The 22,707-nt window shown below is 39.3% G+C and overlaps 1 protein-coding gene across 11 annotated transcripts in view; it reads right to left on the reverse strand.

Moving 5' to 3' along the window:
* Positions 1 to 22,707, reverse strand: part of tenm4 (teneurin transmembrane protein 4) — a 658,797-nt gene that overhangs the window by 39,692 nt on the left and 596,398 nt on the right. For all 11 annotated transcript variants that reach the window (XM_072577672.1, XM_072577680.1, XM_072577676.1 and 8 more), the window contains 4 exons: positions 22,173 to 22,327; positions 12,780 to 13,657; positions 8,348 to 8,520; positions 6,656 to 6,891 (listed from right to left, as the gene is read on the reverse strand). In XM_072577672.1, coding sequence (XP_072433773.1) covers positions 6,656 to 6,891; positions 8,348 to 8,520; positions 12,780 to 13,657; positions 22,173 to 22,327 — 1,442 coding nt within the window. The remainder of the gene's footprint in view (positions 1 to 6,655; positions 6,892 to 8,347; positions 8,521 to 12,779; positions 13,658 to 22,172; positions 22,328 to 22,707) is intronic.

The raw sequence follows: 22,707 nt of genomic DNA on the forward strand, positions 1-22,707 counted from the left end.
TCCAAAGACAGTTGCCTGAGGCGGGAATTGAACTCGAGTGTCTGGTGCTGTGAGGCAGCAGTGCTAACCACTGAGCCACTGTGCCACCCCAGGTAGTCCCTTCAGAAATGTGGAGTGAGGTATAGGAGTATGCTTATATACAGTACTATATAAAGATAAACACTTGGGTTAAGACTATGTATAAAGAAAACTTTCTAAATAATTAAGTCATGATCCTATAATGTTTTAGGGATTCTGAAGAGAGGAGCTAACAACTTACACCTTGTGCTTTGTTAGAATGTACATAGTTAGTCTAATGTAAATTTAAAAAATGAACTATCCTAAAATTTAAATCCCTTTACACTAGCATACCCTATATTGTCTAAGACATCACATGATGACAGCAGCCAGACGTGTTATTTGCAAAATGCTGGAATCTTCTATTAGAAGAGAGAAGGTGGCACTTAGAAACTCACAGTATACACAGAAAAAGCCAATATGGTTTTACAAAGGGGGAATCATGTCTGACAAACTGGTTAAGAGTTTTTTGAGCATGTTAATATAAGGCTTGAATCAAGAGTAGATATTATTGCATAATACACCTGGATTTCCAAAAGGCAATGCTGCACTAAAGATTAATACACAAGGCTAGTTTTCATGGAATTAGCCAGAATACATTACAATGAATAGAGGATTGATTATTGGACACAACATTAAGAAGACGGATAAATGGAGCATTTTCAAGTTGGCACTCTGTGATTAGTGGACTGCCATGATGATCAGTGGTTGGGCTCCAGCTATTTCTCATCTACATTCATGACTAAGACAAAGAGACTAAGAATAACATAACTGATTTTGCTGATGATACAAAGCTAGGTGAGTGTATATTCTGTGAAGACACAAAGAGGGTCAAGTGAGTAGGCAACATGGTAGTAGATGGAATATATTGTGGAGAAGCATGAGTTTATTCATATTAGTTATAAGAATGCAGAAGAAGAATATTCATCAAAAGGGAATTAAGGGATTTGGGGAATCAGGTAGGAAACTGAAGTTGAGGCAGCTATTATTATACTGAATAACTCGAGAGGTCATACAGTCTCTCCTGTACCTATTTCTTATATTTCAAGCTGCAGTCACCATATCCAGCAGCAAATTTTGCACACAGCAAACTCTTACAAACACCAAAATGCTAATGTCCAAATAGTCTGTTTTTATGATGTAACTGATGGATAAATATTGGCAAGAATCTCATGTATAGTTTCTTTACTCTTATTCTAAATTGTGCCATAGAATCTTTTACATATATCTGAGTAGGTAGCAGAAGTTCAATGTCTTATCAAAGGTTACACCTCCATTAATGCAGCTAGTCTCAAGTGCAGCACTGGAATGCCAGATTTGACTTTTGTGTTTGAGTCCTGGTGTGAGATTTCAACCCAAAGTCAAACATATGGCTAGAATGCTATGAAGTGAGCCCAATCAAGGGATTTGGGGAATCAGGTAGGAAGCTGAAGTTGAGGCAGCTATTATTGTACTGAATAACTCGAGAGGTCATACAGTGTCTCCTGTACCTATTTCTTATACTTCAAGCTGCAGTCACCATATCCAACAAATAAACAAATTATGTATGTAAAAGTCAGGAAGAGCATTGTGAACTCTGTTTTTATATTTCAGGCAAAGTATTAAACATTTCACACGCCAAATTAGAAATCTGTAACATATCTATTAATATTGCAGAACACTTGACAGATGATTAATATTTAGGAAAGATATGTTAAGGATGGCTGTTGCAATTCCTTACATTCATATTACCAAATGTTTTATTGTTGGTGGGTATGTGAGAAGTGACATCATCACAAGTGGCTTTGATCAGGAGTCATATAGCTACTTATTTCTGTTTTATGCTTAGTTTGCAGTACAAGTTAAAAGAAAACTTTTCTTCATAGTGATTCACTCAATTTGTGGCTAGGCAACTAATTCATTAATTTGAGAAATTCAAACAATTAGCAATCACCAACATATAAAATGTATGTTAAAAAAACTGTGTAATTTCTATAATTCTGTCTTCGTGGCACTTCGAGTCATAGAGATGTACAGCATGGAAACAGACCCTTCAGCTCAACCAGTCTCCATGCCAACCAGATATCCCAAACCAATCTAGTCCCACCTGTCAGCACCCGACCCATATCCCTCCAAACCTTTCCTATTCATATATCCATCCAAATGCCTTTTAAATGTTATAATTGTACCAGCCTCCACAACTTCCTCTGGCAGCTCATTTCATACATGTATCACCCTATGCGTGAAAATGTTGCCCTTTAGGTCTCTTCTATATCTTTCCCCTCTTATCCTATATCCATGCCCTCTAGTTCTGGACTCCGCCCCCCACCCCAGGGAAAAGACTTTGTCTATTTATCCTATCCATGCCCTTCATGATTTTGTAAACCCGTATAAGGTCACCCCTCAGCATCCGATGTTCCAGGGAAAACAGCCCCAGCCTGTTCAGCCTTTCCCTATAGCACAAATCCTCCAACCCTGGCAACATCCTTGTAAATCTTTTCTGAACCCTATCAAATTTCACAACATTTTTCTGATAGGAAGGAGACCAGAATTGCACACAATATTCCAACAGTGGCCTAACCACTGTATAATCGCAACATGATCTCCCAACTCCTGTACTCAACACTCTGACCAATAAAGAAAAGCATACCAAACACCTTCTTCACTATCCTATCTACTGGAGACTCCACTTTCAAGGAGCTATGAACCTGCAGTCTAAGGTCTCTTTGTTCAGCAACACTCCCAAGGACCTTACCATTAAGTGTATAAGTCCTGCTAAGATTTGCTATCACAAAATGCAGCACCTCGCATTTATCTAAATTAAACTCCATCTGCCATGTCTCAGCCCATTGGCCCATCTGATCATGATTCAGTTGCAATCTGAGGTAACCTTCTTCACTGTCCACTACACCTCCAATTTTGGTGTCAACTGCAAACTTACTAACTATACCTGTTATGCTCGCATCCAAATCATTTATATAAATGACAAAAAGTAGTGGACCCAGCACTGATCCTTGTGGCACTCCACTGGTCACAGGCCTCTAGTCTGAAAAACAACCCTCCACCACCACCCTCTGTCTTCTATCTTTGAGCCAATTCTGTATCCAAATGGCTGGCTCTCCCTGTATTCCGTGAGATCTAATCTTGCTAACCAGACTTTGCCACACAAAAACCTTATTAGATTCATGGCATAAAAAAAACTTTGAATTGCTTTTGACTTTAATCTACATTATTATATATATGATAACATGACTGAAAAATATTCATTTAGCTTTTAAAGTTAGCCCAATGTCCACAAATGAAATCTATGGTATATTGAAATAACACTTTTTTTTGTATTCATTTATACCTTGATGATTGAAATCCAACTAAGCCATCAAACCTTGAGCTGAAGTCACATAACAACAGGGCCAAGATTTGAAAAATTAAGGACTATGCCATGCATGCTGCACAAAGTATAGGCAAAATGTGCCAATTTAGACAATGTTCACAAAATTTTGCAACATTGGAATATTGACACTGCATAGGTCTTACTGTTGGTCAACACAATTGGATAAGCAATTTCCATTGCAATGTATTCCTGTTAATTTGACTTTCCTCAATCCCTGTTCTGTTCTTCTGGAGCCTTCCCTCCATTATAAAACAATTTTGCTGCTGAATAAGCAACAACTATATTTGTTTAGCACTTAACATATTTTATATTCTGCCTTTTCTTGCCTTATCGTTCCTCCATGCACTACCTTTCTTTCTTCCTTGGCAGGTCAGAGGAGCACAGGCACTGTGAAGTCAGGAATCTATGACTGTCTGATTCAGTGCGTTCTCAGCTTTGGAAATATCAAATATTCTCCATGATAAACTGGCAAATTGTTTATTTGCAATTGGTGTGAATATCTTTCCTTTCTCTCTTCTGCTTATGAGTTTGAAGATAACCATGTTGGTATTTCATGGTGGAGCAGGTGTCAAGGTTGATATGTTAAATTCCTGCACCTACTTCTCATGTGCTTATAACAACAGTAATGTGAATAAACCTTATTCTCTGTGAGGACAGTGAAGTTTCAGTTATAGACAATCTGTGACTTGATTCATTGGAACAAGGTACGAATAAAGTATGTGACCAGACATTGCAGGTTAAATACATTTTTAAAGAAGTACATGGGCAACTCCATGCTTCAAGCACTGTGACGGCAGGAGCTATGTTTGTTGCAGACTGTGTGCCTTGCCATTGCCGTGAGCTTAGCTTCCACTTTATTGGATAATCTGTGCCTTTGGATAATTTTTCAGCTCTCCTGACACATAGTACCTGAAGCAAATGAGCTTGTTATTTGATACCAACAGCTTTTTAAAATGGTTGTTGGCTACCTTAAAGCTGTGCTGCTACTGAGGGACAGAAATACCCAAAGCAGGGTTACCACTGAACAGAAAATTAATTGGACCAACAATCAATGCCATGCTACAAGAACACGAAGGAGACTAGGGATTCTGTTGACACCCCAAGGGCTTTTAACCAATTTCAAGCCATAAGTCAGAGGTAGCCTGCTTACTCTCTATTGTCTGGATAAATTCAGATCCAAGAAAGCACAAGAAACCGACAATACACCCCCCCCCCCCAAAATGTGACACCATACAGATGGTTTGAGACCAAAGCCGTGACCTTAAACAAGCAGATACTTGAAAACACTACCACCTATAATTTCCCTTCCAGGTCCCACAACATCCTAACTTGGGAGAATATTGTTGGTTCACAGTCATTGGGTCAAAATTCAGAAACTACTTCCCTAACAACACTAGGGGAGTGCAGAATGTTAAGTAACATTCAAGGACAGCGGATTGGGCAATGCATTCTAACATTGCTCATATCTTGTCAGTAAACAAAAGAGTGGCTTAATTTGGAGAATTTGGTCTTGTTCTGTGCAATGAAGAACGTAAGACACAGTGAAAAGCGGTGGTGTGGTGAACAATTGTTATCATATGTTGAGATCTTTGGAGAAATCAAGAACTTGATTTGCCCTAACTCTACTTGATAGGTGATTGAAAAACTTCCTCCACTGGATCTGGATGGTGAGGGGGAAGTTCCTGGAGCTGAGTAGTTGAGCACTCTCTTATGTATGGTAAGTTTAATAGCTCAAGCTCTTCCTTGCATTTTTAGGAAGAAATCATCCACTCTTACTCTGATCTCTTCTGAAAGAGCTTCCAAAGAAGCCTTGGAGAAACTAATACTTTGTTTACAACTCATACTGCCTTGATTTCGAGCTGATAGGGAATCTTACAGAAAGATATCAAACCCAACATTAAGAAATCTATTTCTCTTTAACTAATCCTCTGACTGACTTGCCAGAAACAGGGCTCTTGACTGAAAGGGTTTGTCATTGATTCAGTGAGAACCCCATTCAGTGAGAGTATATTGAGGTTTGAATGTTAAAATAGCTGTTTGTTTATTGATGCACAAGTTGAGTTTTGAATTGACTTGAAGGACCTCAGCCCCTCTGTGGGGCATGGAATAAGTGTAATGGACAGGAAGCTTGCCCAACCTATCAGAGTGTTAATGGTCAACCCTTGCAAGACTTTCACTGTGGGGGTTTTGGATGCCCTCCACAACACAGGAACAGATTTAATGACAGCACAGAAAGTGAAGAAATATCCTGGAAGTTAAATTGTAGGAATTTTGTGGACATTTGGGGTGAAAGTAGAAGCAAAGGAATGTTGAGGCACATCAATGAGGGAGAGGTGAGGAGCAAAGAGAATGATTCAATAGAAGGGCTAACCTTTGAGCAGACATCTGTTTTGTTAAATGAATGCCCAATGAGATTATCTATGCATTTTTATTGTCAACAGTCGAGCCTCAGATCTGCTGTTCATTGGAACTCTTTAAAGTAAATGGTGATTGAGCTGGGCCATTCAAGGCATTCACTCTGGGACCTTTCCACCTTGGCTCCGGCTTAAGGTCTACTGAACAAGATGGTATCCCTGCATCAGGCACAATGATGGGCCTTCCATTGAGAAAGTCCTGTCTCCCAATAGACAGGGGATGAAGGTGAGATTGTGACACAAGACAATTTCTGCCTCATGATTCCTACATCTGATAGTAAAATCTGGCCAGTCTTGTGAAATTCTGATTCATTCCAAATCCACCCCCATGCAGAGTTATAATTAAGACAAAAAATCAATGGCTGTACAGTCACCTTGAGATAAAATCTGGTCTGTGAACTGGTCCAGATATTTGCGGGTATTAAGAGAATGAAACGTATTAAATCTTGGACACCATTTTAAATTGTAAGAGGAAGGCACATGAATGCAGCATCAAACTGATAAATGAAAAACTTAACATAACGGGGCAAAGGCTTCAGATAGAACAGTGCAGGTGAAAAACTTCAAATTATTTTTGAGATAATTCAATGCAATGCTATACGGGCATAATGCAAAATCTTTCTAAATGGATGAATTCAAATAGATGTAATGACCTTGTTCATCTGAAATGATTTTATGATTTGTAAGACTTGGTTATGATATGAACTTTCTATTCAACTTTCTATTCATTCTGGAAGAAGATGCAATCAAAGTGAAGGTCAACATTGTAAATCTCTGGATTTTATGTACCTTAATTTTGTTTTGTTTTACTCACCCTCAGTCTTCGTCCAAATATTGTGATTTGTCCCCTTGTTTGTTCTTTCCGCTGTCGCCATTCCACCAAGTTTAAACCGTTCTCAATGGGTAAGGTAACATTGCGCTTTCCAACTGTAGGATTTACAGTGCCACCTAAGAGATGTGGCTCCGTTTGCAAGGCAACTTCCATACCATTAGCTAGCATGAGTCTCAGTGAGCCATCGGCACCAATATGATATCCATTTCTAACTTGATCTAAGAATACAAACATTTGATAATTCCCAATTATTACAAATTATGTGTGGGAAATGTGAACATCTGGATTACAAATCAGCTAGCCAGTCAATAATAACATTGCTGTTGATTACTTGAGCAAAGAATGAATAAAAGGTTGGTGAACCTTGTGGACTTGGGTGGATACAAGTTCAAATTTACACATCACCGTTTTTTTAATCTAAGCTTTGGTGCTGCAGAAAAGTGTCAAACGTTGCACATGAATAAACAGCATTGTTTACAGCCTGAAAGATGATTGCCAACTTGTCCCTTTCAGATCTGTTTGGTTCAATAGTCAGTGAGGAAAGGTAGCATGAAAATATAAAGGAGGAATGTACTCTCAAAAGTTGAAGAACAGACACAATCGCTCCCAAATTATAGGTAGTTCTCTCATTCCACATATCTTGAGGTAGGAAACTGGTGATAACCGCAAAAAAATGTGTTACCCAGCCATGATCATGTTGAATGGTGGTGCAGGCTCGAAGGGCGGAATGGCCTACTCCTGCACATATTGTCTATTGTTGTATTAAGTCTCTACTTGATTCCTATTTTGTCTAATAAGGGGAAGTTACAAGGAAAGTAATAGAATGGCAATGAGACCAGTGTGGGTCTTCTGAAGCGTAATATTCCTCTTTTAGATCCTGGATGAAAGCTTAGGAATCCAATGCTAAATACATGGAGATTGGTTTACAAGGTCAATGTTATTTGTGTATTAAAGCCTGTGAATCAAACTCTTCCCATTACAGCTAGAAACAGGTCCGGTACAGTATTGCCAGATGTACAGCACATTCTTGAAGGATCTTGCCACTTAGTGTTGAATTAGCAACAATTGTGGCCTTGAGGGAACCGGATTGAGGCTGTCCAAAATGGTTTCCTTCAGGACCTGTATAATTTGGCCTTGATTTGAATTCTTGAAGAATAAAAGCTGCTGTTTAACTTACTACACCATCCAACTCACATTATTTGGATAAAAACACAAGTGATTCTTCAATGTATTACTTCCAGCTCTCATTTCTACATTAAAACGGACTTAGCTTTTTGCTGTGATATTTAACAATAAATATCCTAGTATAGTATTAGAAAGGGTAAGATTAGATTAGCTGCTTGCCATACACCCTGCCTGATTTGCTGTCTCATTCACTTTGATAAAATAGAGAGCAGCAGTATGTGTGAAATGGCCAGGCCTTCTGATATCTCCTATTTATCATCTTTCACTGGAAGCTATAATAACTCTGTGGCCTTTGCAAGACTGCACATATTCCGTTACTCAAGTTTAGAATGTCATATATTGGGACAATTGTTTTTAGCCAAAGGAAAATGCCAAAACAATTATAATAATATTAAAACTATGCATAATAACTAGTTGTCATGAGTGAGAACCAGAGAACAGTAAGAGAGAAAACAATTAACAGTCTCCATAATGAGTGAATGAACTTACCTTGCACAAGTGTATAGAATGAGCCTGCAGCTGACAGGTTGGTTGTTATTGTAACATCATCCTTACTAGACGTTTCAACATGGACTTGAACTGAGTTATCAATTTCCCCGTGGAAACTATAGATGTGACCAGTGGGAAAAGTTGCATTGATCAGCCGGCCATAACTATCATACCTGGGTGGAAAATAATTATGTATATATTTATTCAGTTCATTGACTGAAAAAGATGAATTTTTATACTACAGCCAACAATCTTTTCAATATAGAATTTTGCTTACAGGATCTCCAATTTTCACTGGATGGTTCTATTAAAACTCTTTCATTCAACATCAAAAGAATCGTGCAAGTGGGATTAGTTTTTGCTGAGGCAGCAATCAGTAATTAAATACACATGGACAGGATAATTTATATATGAGAGACTTAAAATCAATAAATCACAAAAATAAATCAACATTTAAAATCACTGAGCAGTAAAGGGTTTTCAAATGAAATGCTTCTGATATATTCACTGAATTAATGAAATGAGGACATTCTGTTTTTGAGGGATGGAATGACTAACTGGGAACATAAGATTGAAATCATGCAATTAAAAGCTTGCTGGAAAACAGATAACCAATGCATATAATATCTAATGTTATTTTGATTATGTTTTCATTTCAAAATTATTTTTATTCTTAAGTATCAACAAAAAGCATTGTCAACTGAATAGAATTTCTTGATAATTTAATCCACTACCATTCATAAAACTCTGGTAATATAGACATACTTTTGCTTTCATCCATGTTGGCCTTAGGTTTTACTCCCAGAAAGATCCTCCGTCTTAATGAAGATAGTGCCAGAAAGAGGCTACTAATGCCATTAGCAACCTGCAGTGAGAGCCTGAGCTTCCTGTGGCATGGGTGCTGACACACATTGAAAAGACTGATCCTTTGTCTGTAAATCCTACAGGGGTCTCATCTTCTTCAAGTGGGATCTATGTAGCTATTCCATTTGTGCTGCAGAATGCAATGCACCAGAGGAGAAGAAACCAGCTGTTTTTTGTGCTCTTCGCATTGTTACCCTTCACTAGCCTCAGATCTGAAAGGTAGAACTATATGAACTGTGGGGCAGATGATGAGGTCAGCAAACAGCTGCCAAGCAGTGAGGCACTCTTTTAGAAGGAATGCAATGACCATCTGCCTTTCACCTGGACATGACTGAAGTTCTTCAGTTTCACTGATCAAACACTTGCCAGCCTGCCAGTTTCACTGACAGAGCACTCCTGATTATTAATTCAGCTGGATAACCCTGACAAGTTGTTGACAGCTTGGGATATAAATACACTAGGTATTAAAGGCAGAAATCATTTGTTAAATCAGTAGTTAATGACCTATTGCTAACTACAATTACTTACCCAACAGATCCAAGATGTACATGGCAGTCTGTCCAGGTGAAACCTGAATCGCATGTTGTGATTCTGTCCTGATACAGCTTCCAAGGGATTAAACTCCCCAAACCTGTCTTAACTTTGCCCGTTATAATTTACCCTCCTGCTTCCTGTAAGTGATGCATTGTTCAATTTGTGAGGCAGTAACGGGGCCTTTCATTCTTTTGAAATTATTTGTTTGCATTACTGATTAACCTGAAATGTATTTTGTAATTATTATTTAAAGTCATGTTTGATCCACAGTGAAACATTTCGTCAATGAAGCAACACATCTTCGCTTCACTGATGTCAATTAGGGTCACATTGAATTAAATGTAAAATTCATTTATAAGTGCAGAAAATAAATGATGCTCAGCAATATAAACCAGTCATTGTTCAGCAAAAGGGTAAGCCTTAGTCTGGAGCAAAGTAGGGAAGAAGAAGCAAGAATTTGGGTTGTAAGTTTGCTCACTGAGTTGGTGGATATGTTTTCAGGTGTTTTGTCACCTTGCTAGGTAACATCATCAGTGAGCCTCCAATGAAGTGTTGGTGTTCTGTCCCACTTGCTATTTGTGTGTCTTGGTCTGTTGTGGTTGGTGAAATCACTTCTGGTTTTTTTTCTGACTGGTTGGTAAATGGGTTCCAATTCGACATGTTTGTTAATGGAGTTCCGGTTTGAATGCCAGGCCTCTAGGAATTCCCGTACATGTCTTTGCTTAGCTTGTTCCAGGATGGATGTATTGTCCCAGTTGAACTGCTGTCCCTCCTCTCTGTGTGTATGGATACTAGTGATAGTTGGTCCTGTCTTTTGGTGGCTAGTTGGTGCTCATGTATCCTGGTGGCTAGTTTCTTGCCTATTTGTCCAAAGTGATGATTGTTGCAGTCCTTGCATGGTATTTTGTATATGACGTTCTTTCTGCTGGTTGTTGGTACGGGGTCCTTTAAATTCATCAGGAGCTGTTTCACTGTAGTGGTGGGTTTGTGGGCAACCATGATGCCAAGGGGCTGGAGTCATCTGCTTGTCATCTCTGAGATGTCTTTAATGTAAGGCAGGGTGGCTAGAGTCTCTGGGCGTGATGTGTCTTCTGTTTAGGTCTGTTGTGTAGGAATCGGCGAACTGCACTTATCGGGTACCCATTGTTTCTGACAATATTGTATAATGTTTTTCCTTGGCTTCTCATAGCTCCTGGCTGCTGCATGTGTTGTGGACAAATGGACAGGAAACTAACCACCAGGATACATAAACATCAACTAGCCACCAAAAGACATGACCAACTATCACTAGTATCCATACAGACAGACAAGAGGGACACCTATTTGACTGGGACAATACATCCATTCTGGGACAGGCTAAACAAAGCCACACAAAGGAACTCCTAGAGGCCTGGCATTCAAACCATAACTCTATTAACAAACATATTGATTTGAACCCCATTTACCAAACTCTCAGAAAAAGAACTGAAAGTGTTATCACACACCGTAACAGACCAAGACACATAAATAACAAGCGGGACAGAACACCAGCACTTCCTCGGAAGCTCACTGATGACGTTACCTAGCATGGTGATGAAACATCTGAGAACAAATCTAACAGTGAGCAAACTTACAACCTGATCCACAACTTGATCTATAAATCTTCTCAAGCAAGCAAGAATTCGCTGAATTTTTAATCCTTTGTTGATAACATAATTTAATGACAGACTCAAATATTTCATAGTTTACTTAATTAGAAAACAAATTAACACATTATACCTCCTTATTTCGAGATTTTTTTTATCCTACCTTATCAGTGCAATAATAGAATCCCTACTTAGAATCTCTACAGTGTAGAAACTGGTCCTTCGGCCCAACAAGTCCTCTGAAGAATAACCCACCCAGACCCATTCCCTCTGACGTATATTTAATCTTGATCTAACCTACACATCCTTGAACACTATGGGCAATTTAGCATGGCCAATTCACGTAACCTGCACATCTTTGAATTGTGGGAAGAGACCAGAGCACCCGGAGGGAACCGACACAGACATGAGGAGAATGTGCAAACTCCACACAGACAGTCGCCTGAGGCTAGAATCGAACCCAGGTTCTTGGCGCTGAGCTACTATGCCAGTCAGGAGTTCCTATTATTCTCAGTTGACTTGGACTTAGTGCTGTCTAAACAATTTTTAAAAACATTTTGTGTTGAAATTTTGAGAGCAATATCAACTCATTAATCATTTGATTAACACAAATGAATTAAAAATTCAAAGTATGCTTGATCAGTCATCTTTAACAGATTTGACATTATATACTAGCTGCTTTTTCAGCTGTAATATCACTTAATGAAAGCTATATATCTTAATTTTATAAGACCTTCAAACAAGTCTAAGAATTTCTTGTTTGAAGGGTTTTAAAATAAAACTTTGTAGCTGTGGGCAATCTTCTGTGCACCTGCGGAAGTGGTTGGAACCATGCTAAGGACCTCACCATTGAAAACTTGCAATTAAAATTATGAATTGCTTTACTTCAGGAAGGAAAGTTGCAAATTAAAATTTGGTGAATGTTAAATTCTAATTACATCAGGTCCCTATAGATGGCTGAGAGAATGTTGCTTAATTCACGAATATGCACTGGTAAGACATTCAGCAGAAATTCTGCCAATGAGCACCCATGGAAATCTCAAATGCCAACCAGCTGATATTCAGATCTAGAAATCGCAGGACCAACCTAATACTGACATAATGTGCTGGTGCTGAATCTTCCCTGGTTTAGTAATCTGCTGAGCAACACCAAGAATGGACTAAATAACAATCGGAGAGGTTTTCAATGGTGTTGCTTGGTGTTAGATTTCATTGTCATTACCAGAGGGATTGTTCCCGCCTATGTGTATTCATTAGAGCAGTAAATCCCAGTGAAAGAAATGAAATTACAAATACAGTCCTTTGCTACTTTCTGAAGGTAAACTGATGTCATTCAATCTGTGTGTATGTTGATTATTGACCCCAAAATCTACTTATCTATTTGATATAAACAATATATAAATATTTACTCATAAAATGTGGTCCATCCATTTTCATTACTTTTAGTTGCCATGAGACCAGTATTGCCATGGTATGTCATCATAGCCAGTTCATGACCCTGGGTAGACACACTTTTCAAAGCACTATTGGTTCCAATAGTCAGCCAGTAAGGTGGTCCATCTTGCACATCTAGCCAGAGTGGCATTCCTGTGGCATCCCGCCGAATATGTAAAAAGTTCCCATTATTGTCTTTGATTGTGCTAATGTCTCCATTCTCAGTATATGTGATATTGTAAAGATAGTCTCCGGTGATAAGGCTCTGGGTATACAGATGGCTACCATTCAGGGCAAATAAATACAATTCTTGATCAATGGTTGAAGCAACTTCATAGAGATTCTGAGAATTAAGAAAAGGTCTGTTTTTCCGAACAAATCTAATACGGATGTTCCCAAGATCAGCTATGTACAGGTCGCCCTCAGGGCATACTGCGAGTGATGAGGGGGCATTTAATCTGGCATCCTTTGCATATCCATCATCACCTGAGTAACATTCACAGTTTGCGTCATTTTTACAGTCACAACCAGTTGGTGCTCCAGCGACGAGAGATATTTCACCATTTGTTGTGACTTGGCGCACACGGTTAATTTTCTTCTCATCTGTTTCTGCTATGTACAAGATCCCATTATGGGAAATAGAAATGGCACTAGCTGACTCCAGGGTTGAATGCACTGCCACCTTGCTAAGCAAGAAATGATCAATTCCAGGCACTTGACAGTGCATTGGGCGGCCAGCCACAATGCGCACTTGGTGATTTTCTGAAATCTGAAGTACCACATTGTTGTCCAACACATAAAGTGAATTATCCATGGGATTCACTGCCAGATCAGTGGGCCATTCCAGACGTACCTGAGGGCACAATGGTACAAAATCAATAGTAGTTATTAATATTTGATTTCAGTCTGAGAAACAATAGTAAAACATGCTGTGATGCTGCTGAAATTTCTCATTCTTTCTCCTTTCAATGATTCGTGACTACCCAATTTGTTTTGTAAGATCCTTTTGAATGCTTAACTTTTCAAGCATTGACTTAATGACTAAGATAATTACTTAGCATTCCTGATTTGTTTTAAACAACTAAATATATCAATTAAACTGGAAAAATAATGTCATTTATGCATGAGATCAGCAAAATTTAAAAAATCTCTTCCCTTTGCTCCTCAAACACACACACAAAATGACACCTGGATATTCTCTCATGAAATCAATAATCTGTAAACAGGAAAATAAATTTTATTTCATCCACACTGTAAATCTTAGTTTTCCCATAAACAATGGAACAGCTTGAACGACTTCTCCTTTTGGCAGTGTGCAGCTACGGCTGGCAGAAAATTCCTATTTATTTGAACCAGCATTTCATATGGCTGATACAACTCCTGAAATAGCTTAAGTGAGGCTATCCTTCAATGCTTAATTTTTCACGCTTGTTGAAGAAACTAAATTAAACAAATTAAATAACAGTTCCGAAATATATGTGTAAAATTTGAAAACCACACTAAATTATGCTTTTTATAATGTATTTTCTCTGTCTACAAAAGGAATTTGTACAAAGGTAATGTGAAATGAGCTCCACTATATTGCATTCCTTCTAACTTGGAAATAGGTACCATAATAATGCAATATTATGAAGTAATATTCATAATTTGCCATTTTGGAGATATGGGTTGAGCACAAACAGGAATGGTTGTTGCAGGTTCTAGGATTTACATATTTCAGTAAGAGCAGAGAATATGGTAAAAGTTGTGGGCGGTGGGTGGCATTGTTAGACAAGGACAGTATTACGGTGGCAGAGAGGATGTTTGAGGGCTTGTCTACTGTGGTAGTATGGTCTGAAGTTTGAAAAAGAAACAGAGAGGCCACCCTGCTGGGAGTTTTCGATAGGCCTCTGATTAGTTCCAGAGATGTAGTGGAAAGGATAGCAAAGATGATTTTGGATGGGAGCGAGAGTAACAGAGTAGTTGTTATGGAGGACTTTAACTTTCCAAATATTATAGTTTGAGTATACTGTAGTTGAGTACTTTAGATGGGTCAGTTTTTGTCCAATGCATGCAGAAGGGCTTCCTGACGCAGTATCTAGACAAGCAAACAAGGGCGAGGCCACATTGGATTTGGTACTGGGTAATGAACCTGGCTAGGTGTTAGATTTGGAGGTAGGTGAGCACTTTGGTGATAGTGACCACAATTTGGTTATGTTTACTTTAACGATGGAAAGGGATAGGTACATACTGTAGGGCAAAAGTTATTGCCAGGGGAAAGGCAATTATGATGCAATTAGGCAAGATTTAGGATGCATAAGATGGGGAAGGAAACAATTGAAATGTGGAGTTTATTCAAGGAACAGGTACTATGAGTCCTTGATAAGCACATATCTGTCAGGCAGGGAGGAAGTGGTCGAGCGAGAGCTGTAGTTTACTAAAGAATTTGAATCTCTTGTCAAGAGGAAGAAGGCGGCTTATGTTAGGATGAGACGTGAAGGCTCAATTTGGGTGCTTGAGAGTTACAAGTTCGTCAGGAAAGACCTAAAGAGAGCTAAGAAGAGCCAGGAGGGGACATGAGAAGTCATTAGCAGACAGGATCAAAGAAAACCCTAAGCTTTCTGTAGGTATATCAAAAATAAAAGAATTCCTGATGAGAGAAAGATTTGGGCCAAACATAGTAGTGGGAAGTTGTGCCTAGAGTCTGAGGAGATAGGGGAAGCACTCAGTATTTGTACTGGAAAAGGACAATGTTGTCGAGGAGAATACGGAGATACAGATTACGAGACTAGATGGGATTGAGGTTCACAGGGATGAGGTGTTAGCAATTCTGGAATGTGTGAAAATAGATGAGCCCCCTAGGCTGGATGGGATTTATCCTAGCAAACTCTGGGAAGCCAGGGAGGAGATTGCTGAGCCTTTGGGCTTTGATCTTTATGCCGTCATTGTCTAATGAAATAGTAGCAGAAGACTGGAGGACAGCAAATGTTGTTCCCTTGTTCAAGATGGGGAGAAGAGACAACCCTGGTAATTATAGACCAGTGAGCCTTACTTCAGTTGTGGGAAAGTGTTGGAAAGGGTGATAAGAGATAGGATTTATAATCATCGAGAAAGGAATAAGTTGATTAGGGATAATCAACATGGTTTTCTGAAGGGTATGTCATGCCTCACAAACCTTATTGAGTTCTTTGAGATGGTGACTAAACAGGTGGATGAGGGTAAAGCTGTTGATGTGGTCTACATGGATTTCAGTAAGACGTTTGATTCAGGTTCCCTATTGCACAAAATACGGAGGCATGGAATTGAGGGTGATTTAGCGGTTTGGATCAGAAATTGGCTAGCTGAAAGAAGACAGAGGGTGGTGGTTGATGGAAAATGTTCATCCTGGAATTCAGTTAATAGTGGTGGACCACAAGGATCTGTTTTGGGCCACTGCTGTTTGTCATTTTCATAAGTGACCTAGGTGAAGGTGTTGAAGGATGGGTTAGCAAATTTGCGGATGATACTAAGGTTGGTAGAGTTGTGGATAGTGTTGAAGGATGTTGCATCTTACAGAGGGACATAGATAAGCTGCAGAGCTGGACTGAGAGGTGGCAAATAGAGTTTAATGTGGAGAAGTGTTAGGTGATTCACTTTGGAAGGAGCAACAGGAATAAAGAGTACTAGGCTAATGGTAAGATTCTTGGCAGTGTATATGAACAGAGAGATCTTGGTGTTCATGATCAACATCTCTGAAAGTTGCCATTCACATTGATAAGGTTGTTCAGAAGGCATATGGTGTGTTAGCTTTTATTGGTAAACGGATTGAGTTTTGGAGCTGCGAGGTCATGCTGCAGCTGTACAAAACTCTGGTGCAACCGTACCTGGAGTATTGCGTACAGTACTGGCCACCACATTGTAGGAAGGATGTGGAAGCTTTGGGAAGGATGCAGAGGAGATTTACTAGGATTTGCCTGGTGTGGAGGGAAGGTCTTACGAGGAAAGGCTGAGGGACTTGAGGCTGTCTTCATTCGAGAGAAGAAGGTTTAGAGGTGATTTAACTGAGTTAACTAAGATAATCAGAGGGTTAGATAGGATGGACAGTGAGAGCCTTTTTCCTTGAATGGTGATGGCTAGCATGAGGGGACATCGCTTTAAATTGAGGGTGATAGATATGGGACAGATTTCAGAGGTAGTTTCTTTACTCAGAGAACAGTAAGGACATGGAATGCCCTGCCTGCAACAGTTGCAGACTTGCCAACTTTAAGGGCATTTAAATGGTCATTGGATAAACATATGGATGAAAATGGAATAGTGTCCGATAGATAGGCTTCAGATTGGTTCCACAGGTCGGTGCAACATCAAGGACCGAAGGGCCTGTACTATGCTGTGATGTTCTGTTCTATCTACAGCAGCATCAGATAGCATATTTTATTTTTCAATAACTTGTGATTTTTAAAATTTTTTAAAAAACAAATTGCCTTCAAAAATTTCATGGCAAAATTTCAAAAATATAACTGAAAGGTTTTTCTTTCTTCCAAATTATAAATTAACATTCTTGCTCCTTCATAATTTGGCAAAGGGCCCAATTTTACTTTTTTTTAGTGTTGGATTTCTATTACAAAATTACCAACTTTTTCATTGCCATTGTGATTATCTTGCCATTTTCATTTTTAAGTGTAACAGTTAATTATGCTGAAGTGAGAACAAGTGAAATGTCCTTAATTTGAAAGGATTTTAAAAGCAGATCCTAGACCATGCTAAAGACTCATAGTAGCTCATTGGAAAGTACATTGTCAAGCATGGAACAACAGGTAAACTATAACTTGTCTTACTGTTCCCACCCAGAGAGAGATCAGTCAGGGTACACAATCTATTTTGCTATTAAGTGACTGTTATTGAAAGTTGAGATTGTGTTGTCATGAATTATTGTCAAAATTAGGCTTTACAAGTATCAACAGAAAATTGAAAGCTGGATTAGTGGTCTGGAAGAGCACAGCAGTTCAGGCAGCATCCGAGGAGCAGTAAAATCGACGTTTCGGGCAAAAGCCCTTCATCAGGAGTTTTTACCTAGAAAATTGAAAGCCACTAGTTACTGCATAGGCTCCTCAAAAAATATCTTGGGTCATGTACAGGAGTGAATGAGTGAAAAGCAAAAAAAAGTGATTTCAGGAGGAGAGGATATTAAGTTTTAAAATTCTTTAAATAATTTAAAATATATTTAATTTGTCAAATCTCCTTTTAAAGTTTGCACATGTTTTTAAAATTAGCATGCAATTTTAATAGTACAGAAATGATACAACAATCGTGCCACAAATTCCAGAGAGGATATTTTGATCCTTGCAATACTCGCTTTTCAGCCAAAATAATAGTTGTAAGAATGCATTTTCATAGATAACGTTCTGCATTCTTGCTGCTTGATTTCATTTTGATGTATGTATGGAAATAGGCAGCCAACACTCAATCAGGAAGCAGGCAGAAGCGTCATAACAGTGTGAAAAAGGAAGGATCATGCTGTCTTGGAGATATATCACTCTTCCTTCAGTGTCAAAATCCTCATTCAATATTATTCAATTAGAATTATTCAAGAGATACTGAAGAAATTTATTTTATCAGATCTCAACATTGATCCTGAGGTCAACCTATATTGGGTGAGTTGGCACGGAAGGGATAAGGGCAAATGGTAGAGTATGGGAGGGCAAGAATTGAGTATGAGTTGGCAAGAATTGTCACTAAGTTGGCACAAGGGCTCTTAAGGACAAAGAGATGGGTTGATCATAATTTGGCATAGAGGATCTGGAGCAATGGCAATGGGTATAGGGGCACAAATTGGGCAGCATGGTGGCACAATGGTTAGAACTGCTGCCTCACAGTGCCAGAAACCCAGGTTCAATTCCCGTCTCAGGCAACTGTCTGTGTGGAGCTTGCACATTCCTCCCACAGTCCAAAAATGTGCAGGTTAGGTGATTTGGCCATGCTAAATTGCCCGTAGTGTTAGGTGAAGGGGTAAATGTAGGGGAATGGGTCTGGGTGGGTTGCTCTTCGGAGGGTCGGTGTGGACTTGTTGGGCTGAAGGGCCTGTTTCCACACTGTAAGTTATCTAAGTAAATTGGAATAGAGTATATGAAAGGCATAGGGCACAGGGGCATATATAATCACGTAGAAGATGAAGAGTTATGCATGTGGGTAGAGGGCAGGATATGGAACAGGGTGGAATGAATGGAATTGTGTGGGGGATGTGGGATTGAGGGAAGGGCTGATTTTTAAAAAAAACTTTCACACAGTGCTGGAGCACAAAAGCAGGACTTCTGCTCAGTCCAGCGTCATACTCAACAGTGGAGTTTTTGAGGTTTCTTGTGTTTATTCCGAGAGAACCTGGCCCCTTAGAACAAACATTTGAACTTTGAGGCACCTTCTCCCAGGTCAGGCTTGTGGAAACATCAAATGCTTAATCAGAGCAAATATTCAGGCAATAGTCAGTGTTGAAATGCTAAATGACATAGTGCTTCTGTCTTTACCAAATTAGAAACTGGCAACATTGCCAAGTTGAAAACATGGGTTTTGGGCAACTGAGCAGAGTAGTGATAAATAAAGAACAGATGCTAAAAAGACCAGCAGCACTCCAGTAGAGACGTCCCCAGGCCTGGATGGGATGCAAGGTAGATTGCTGAGAGAAGTAAGGGAGCAAATTGCAGAGCCATTGACAGAAATGTTCCAGGCCTTTCGAATGCAGGATTAGTCCCAGGGGATTAGAGGATTGTAAATATGTCACTGTGGTTTCATAAAGGGACAAAGCATAACACAGGAAATTAAAGACCTGTTAGCTTGACATCAATACTGGGCATACTGATGGAGGCTATTATATGGGATAAAGTAAATATGTACTTCGAGAAAAATAAGTTAATACTAGACAGTCAACATGGCTTTATCAAGGGCATGTCATGTCTGACAAATTTAATGGAGTTCTTTGATGAGGTGGACACAGGCAGTGGATGAGGTGGTGCTTGTGGATGTTGTATATTTGGACTTTCACAAAGCATGTGATATGGTGCGACTCGGCGGGTCAGTTAGCAGATTAGAATGGTTTGGGATTGATGCTTGGTAGAATGATTATAAGTTGGTTAATATGGGCTGAGTGATGGCAGGTGTAACTAGATTAGGTTGGGATATCTGGTCAGCATGGATGGGTTGGACCAAAGGGTCTGTTTCCATGCTGTACATCTCTGTGACTCTATAAAAGATAGGAAACAGAGGGTAAGTATAGATGGGCATTTCTTAGATTGGAGATGAGTTGAAAGTGATGTTCCCCAGGGATCGGTGTTGGGACCCTTGCTTTTTCCGATTTATATAAATGATTGAAGATGGGCGTTCAGAGTAAAATCTCTAAATATTAGCTAAGGTAGAGACAGTACTGAGGGTGACATCGAGCGACTTCAGAGAGACACTGACAAGTTGGCCAAATAGGCAGACACCTGGCAGTTGAATTGCAATGAGAGAAATGTGAGGTATTAGATTTTGGTAGAAGAAACATAGAGAGACAATGGACCCTCAATGATACAACTTTAAGGGGAGTACAGGAGCAGTAGGGTTCAAGAGTGGGCACTTATTTAAGGAAGAATGTTAAAGCCCTGGACAGAATTCAAAGGAGATTTACTAGAATGATACTAAGAATTAGGGATTTTAGACGCAAGGAAAGTTTATAGAAATTGGGTGTATTCTTCTTGGAGCAGAGAAGATTAAGAGGTGACTGTATTCAAAATTACAAACAATTTTGACAGGGTAAAGAAAGATATTTTATTTCCACTGGTTGGTACGTCAGTCACTAGGGGTCACAATTTCAAGATTGTCAGCAAGAGAGCTAGGAGGAAGATGAGAAGCTGGTAGTGTGGTGGACACAGATTCCATATGAAACCTTAAAAGAGAGCTGATATATATTTGAAAGCGACGAATTTAAAGGGCTACAGAGTAATGCAGTGGAGAGAGCTGATACAGCTGAAAGGTTAATGACAAAGTGACTTTCGTGACAAAGAAGACCCTGAGCAGCTTGCACTTATTTGGAGAGGGCAGGGAGAGTAATTTAAAAAGATGCACTGCAATCAAGAAGGAAGCCAGGGATTATCATTGCATTCCTGGAATAGTGAGCAGTAGATTAGATTAGATTACTTACAGTGTGGAAACAGGCCCTTCGGCCCAACAAGTCCACACCGACCCGCCGAAGTGCAACCAACCCAGACCCATTCCCCTGCATTTACCCCTTCACCTAACACTATGGGCAATTTAGCGAGGCCAATTCACCTAACCTGCACATTTTTTGGATTGTGGGAGGAAACCGGAGCACCCGGAAAAAACCCACACAGATATGGGGAGAATGTACAAACTCCACACACAGAGAGTCACCTGAGGCGGGAATCGAATCTGGTCTCTGGCGCTGTGAGGCAGCAGTGCTAACCACTGTGCCACCGTGCCGCCCAAGTAATGGCAGATAAGAACAAGTTCCACTAGTGCTTTCTGTAGTCCTACCAGATTTTGGCAGTGGATGGCTAGTGGGAGCAGTCAAGGTGAGACAAAGAGTGATAGAGAGAGAGTAATGGTTTTAATAGGCCTTTTCAGAGATGTTGTGACACCTCTCTGGAGCAGGTGGGACTTGAAGCCAGGTCTGCTGACCCAGAGGTTGGGACACTACCATCCCTTAGGAACGGTTTTGTAGGGAATTTGGACATCAAAGTCAGAGGAGAGAGTGTGGTTGAGTAAATTAGTGGCTACAAAAATGTTGTTGTTAGAAAAGGAATGCAAAAGGTCAGACAGTTGGGATTTTGAAAGTGAATTGAGGGATTGTATCTGTTCCTGTTAGAAACCGAGTACACTTGATATGAATTGTTTTTAGGTGAATATTATGCCAGCAAATCAATTTATGATACTTTTATTTCTTCCCACTCATGATTTCTGCTATATCTCTTATATTTTTATGACATAAATGTTCACAAAGTTCACTTCATTTAAAAGTGGGGTTCGTTGTTAGCATAAGCAAATGCATCTCCACTTCAAATAAAATTAGCTAGTTAAAGTAACTTATGTAAAATGAATTAATTTTAAAAATCATCACCTCAAACCAGTGGGTAGACAAAATTATGACCTTATCTATGATGCAGAAAGACATACATATCTATTGGACAGTTTCTTCAAGGTTTTTGCTGGGACATGATTGTCGCCGGAGATATAGTGGCAACATTCATTTATGCTGTTTCTCTGGCATTTACAATGAAGTTATGTTGGACAAATAAAATAAATTAGAAACTCGTACCTATGCTTCAGCTAATTTTCCCTACACCTTCAATTTGCGCACCAAATTTAAAAAAATGATAAATGAGTTACTTTTTTCTGAAAGATTACAAGTATGACAAGCATATTACCTGGGAAATATCCATCACTGAGTCGCAACTAAGAGGCCTTGCTGAGGTTAGGTCATTGGAACCAATCACAGAGGAGATGATTCCATTCTGATCAATCCGGCGAATCATTGTTCCATCGACGAAATATATCAAACCAAATTTGTCAACAGCAATACCTGGTGAAGGAAAACAACGAACAGTACAATACAACTGTCAAAATATGATTTGTGTTCACTCTATATCCATGTTTTCTGTTGATGAAGCCACAAACTTTCAACTATAATGGGGACATCAGGGGTCCTCAAAATCATCATGTTTCTATTTGTATTAATAGCAGTTTAACTTAGTTGATAAATGTCTCACCAAAGCATTTTCTGCAGTGATAGAAAATGCTGAAAATACTTAGCAGGCCGTGGAGCATTTGTGGAAAGAGAAATATGGGCTAACATTTGATTCCTTGATCGTTTACCAGAGGTTATGATGAAAGTTTATCGACCTAAAATATTAATTTGGTTTCTCTCTCCCAGATGCTGCCAGACCCACTGAATATTTCCAG

Source organism: Chiloscyllium punctatum, chromosome 9 (assembly GCF_047496795.1).
Source record: "Chiloscyllium punctatum isolate Juve2018m chromosome 9, sChiPun1.3, whole genome shotgun sequence".
NCBI lineage: Eukaryota > Metazoa > Chordata > Chondrichthyes > Orectolobiformes > Hemiscylliidae > Chiloscyllium > Chiloscyllium punctatum.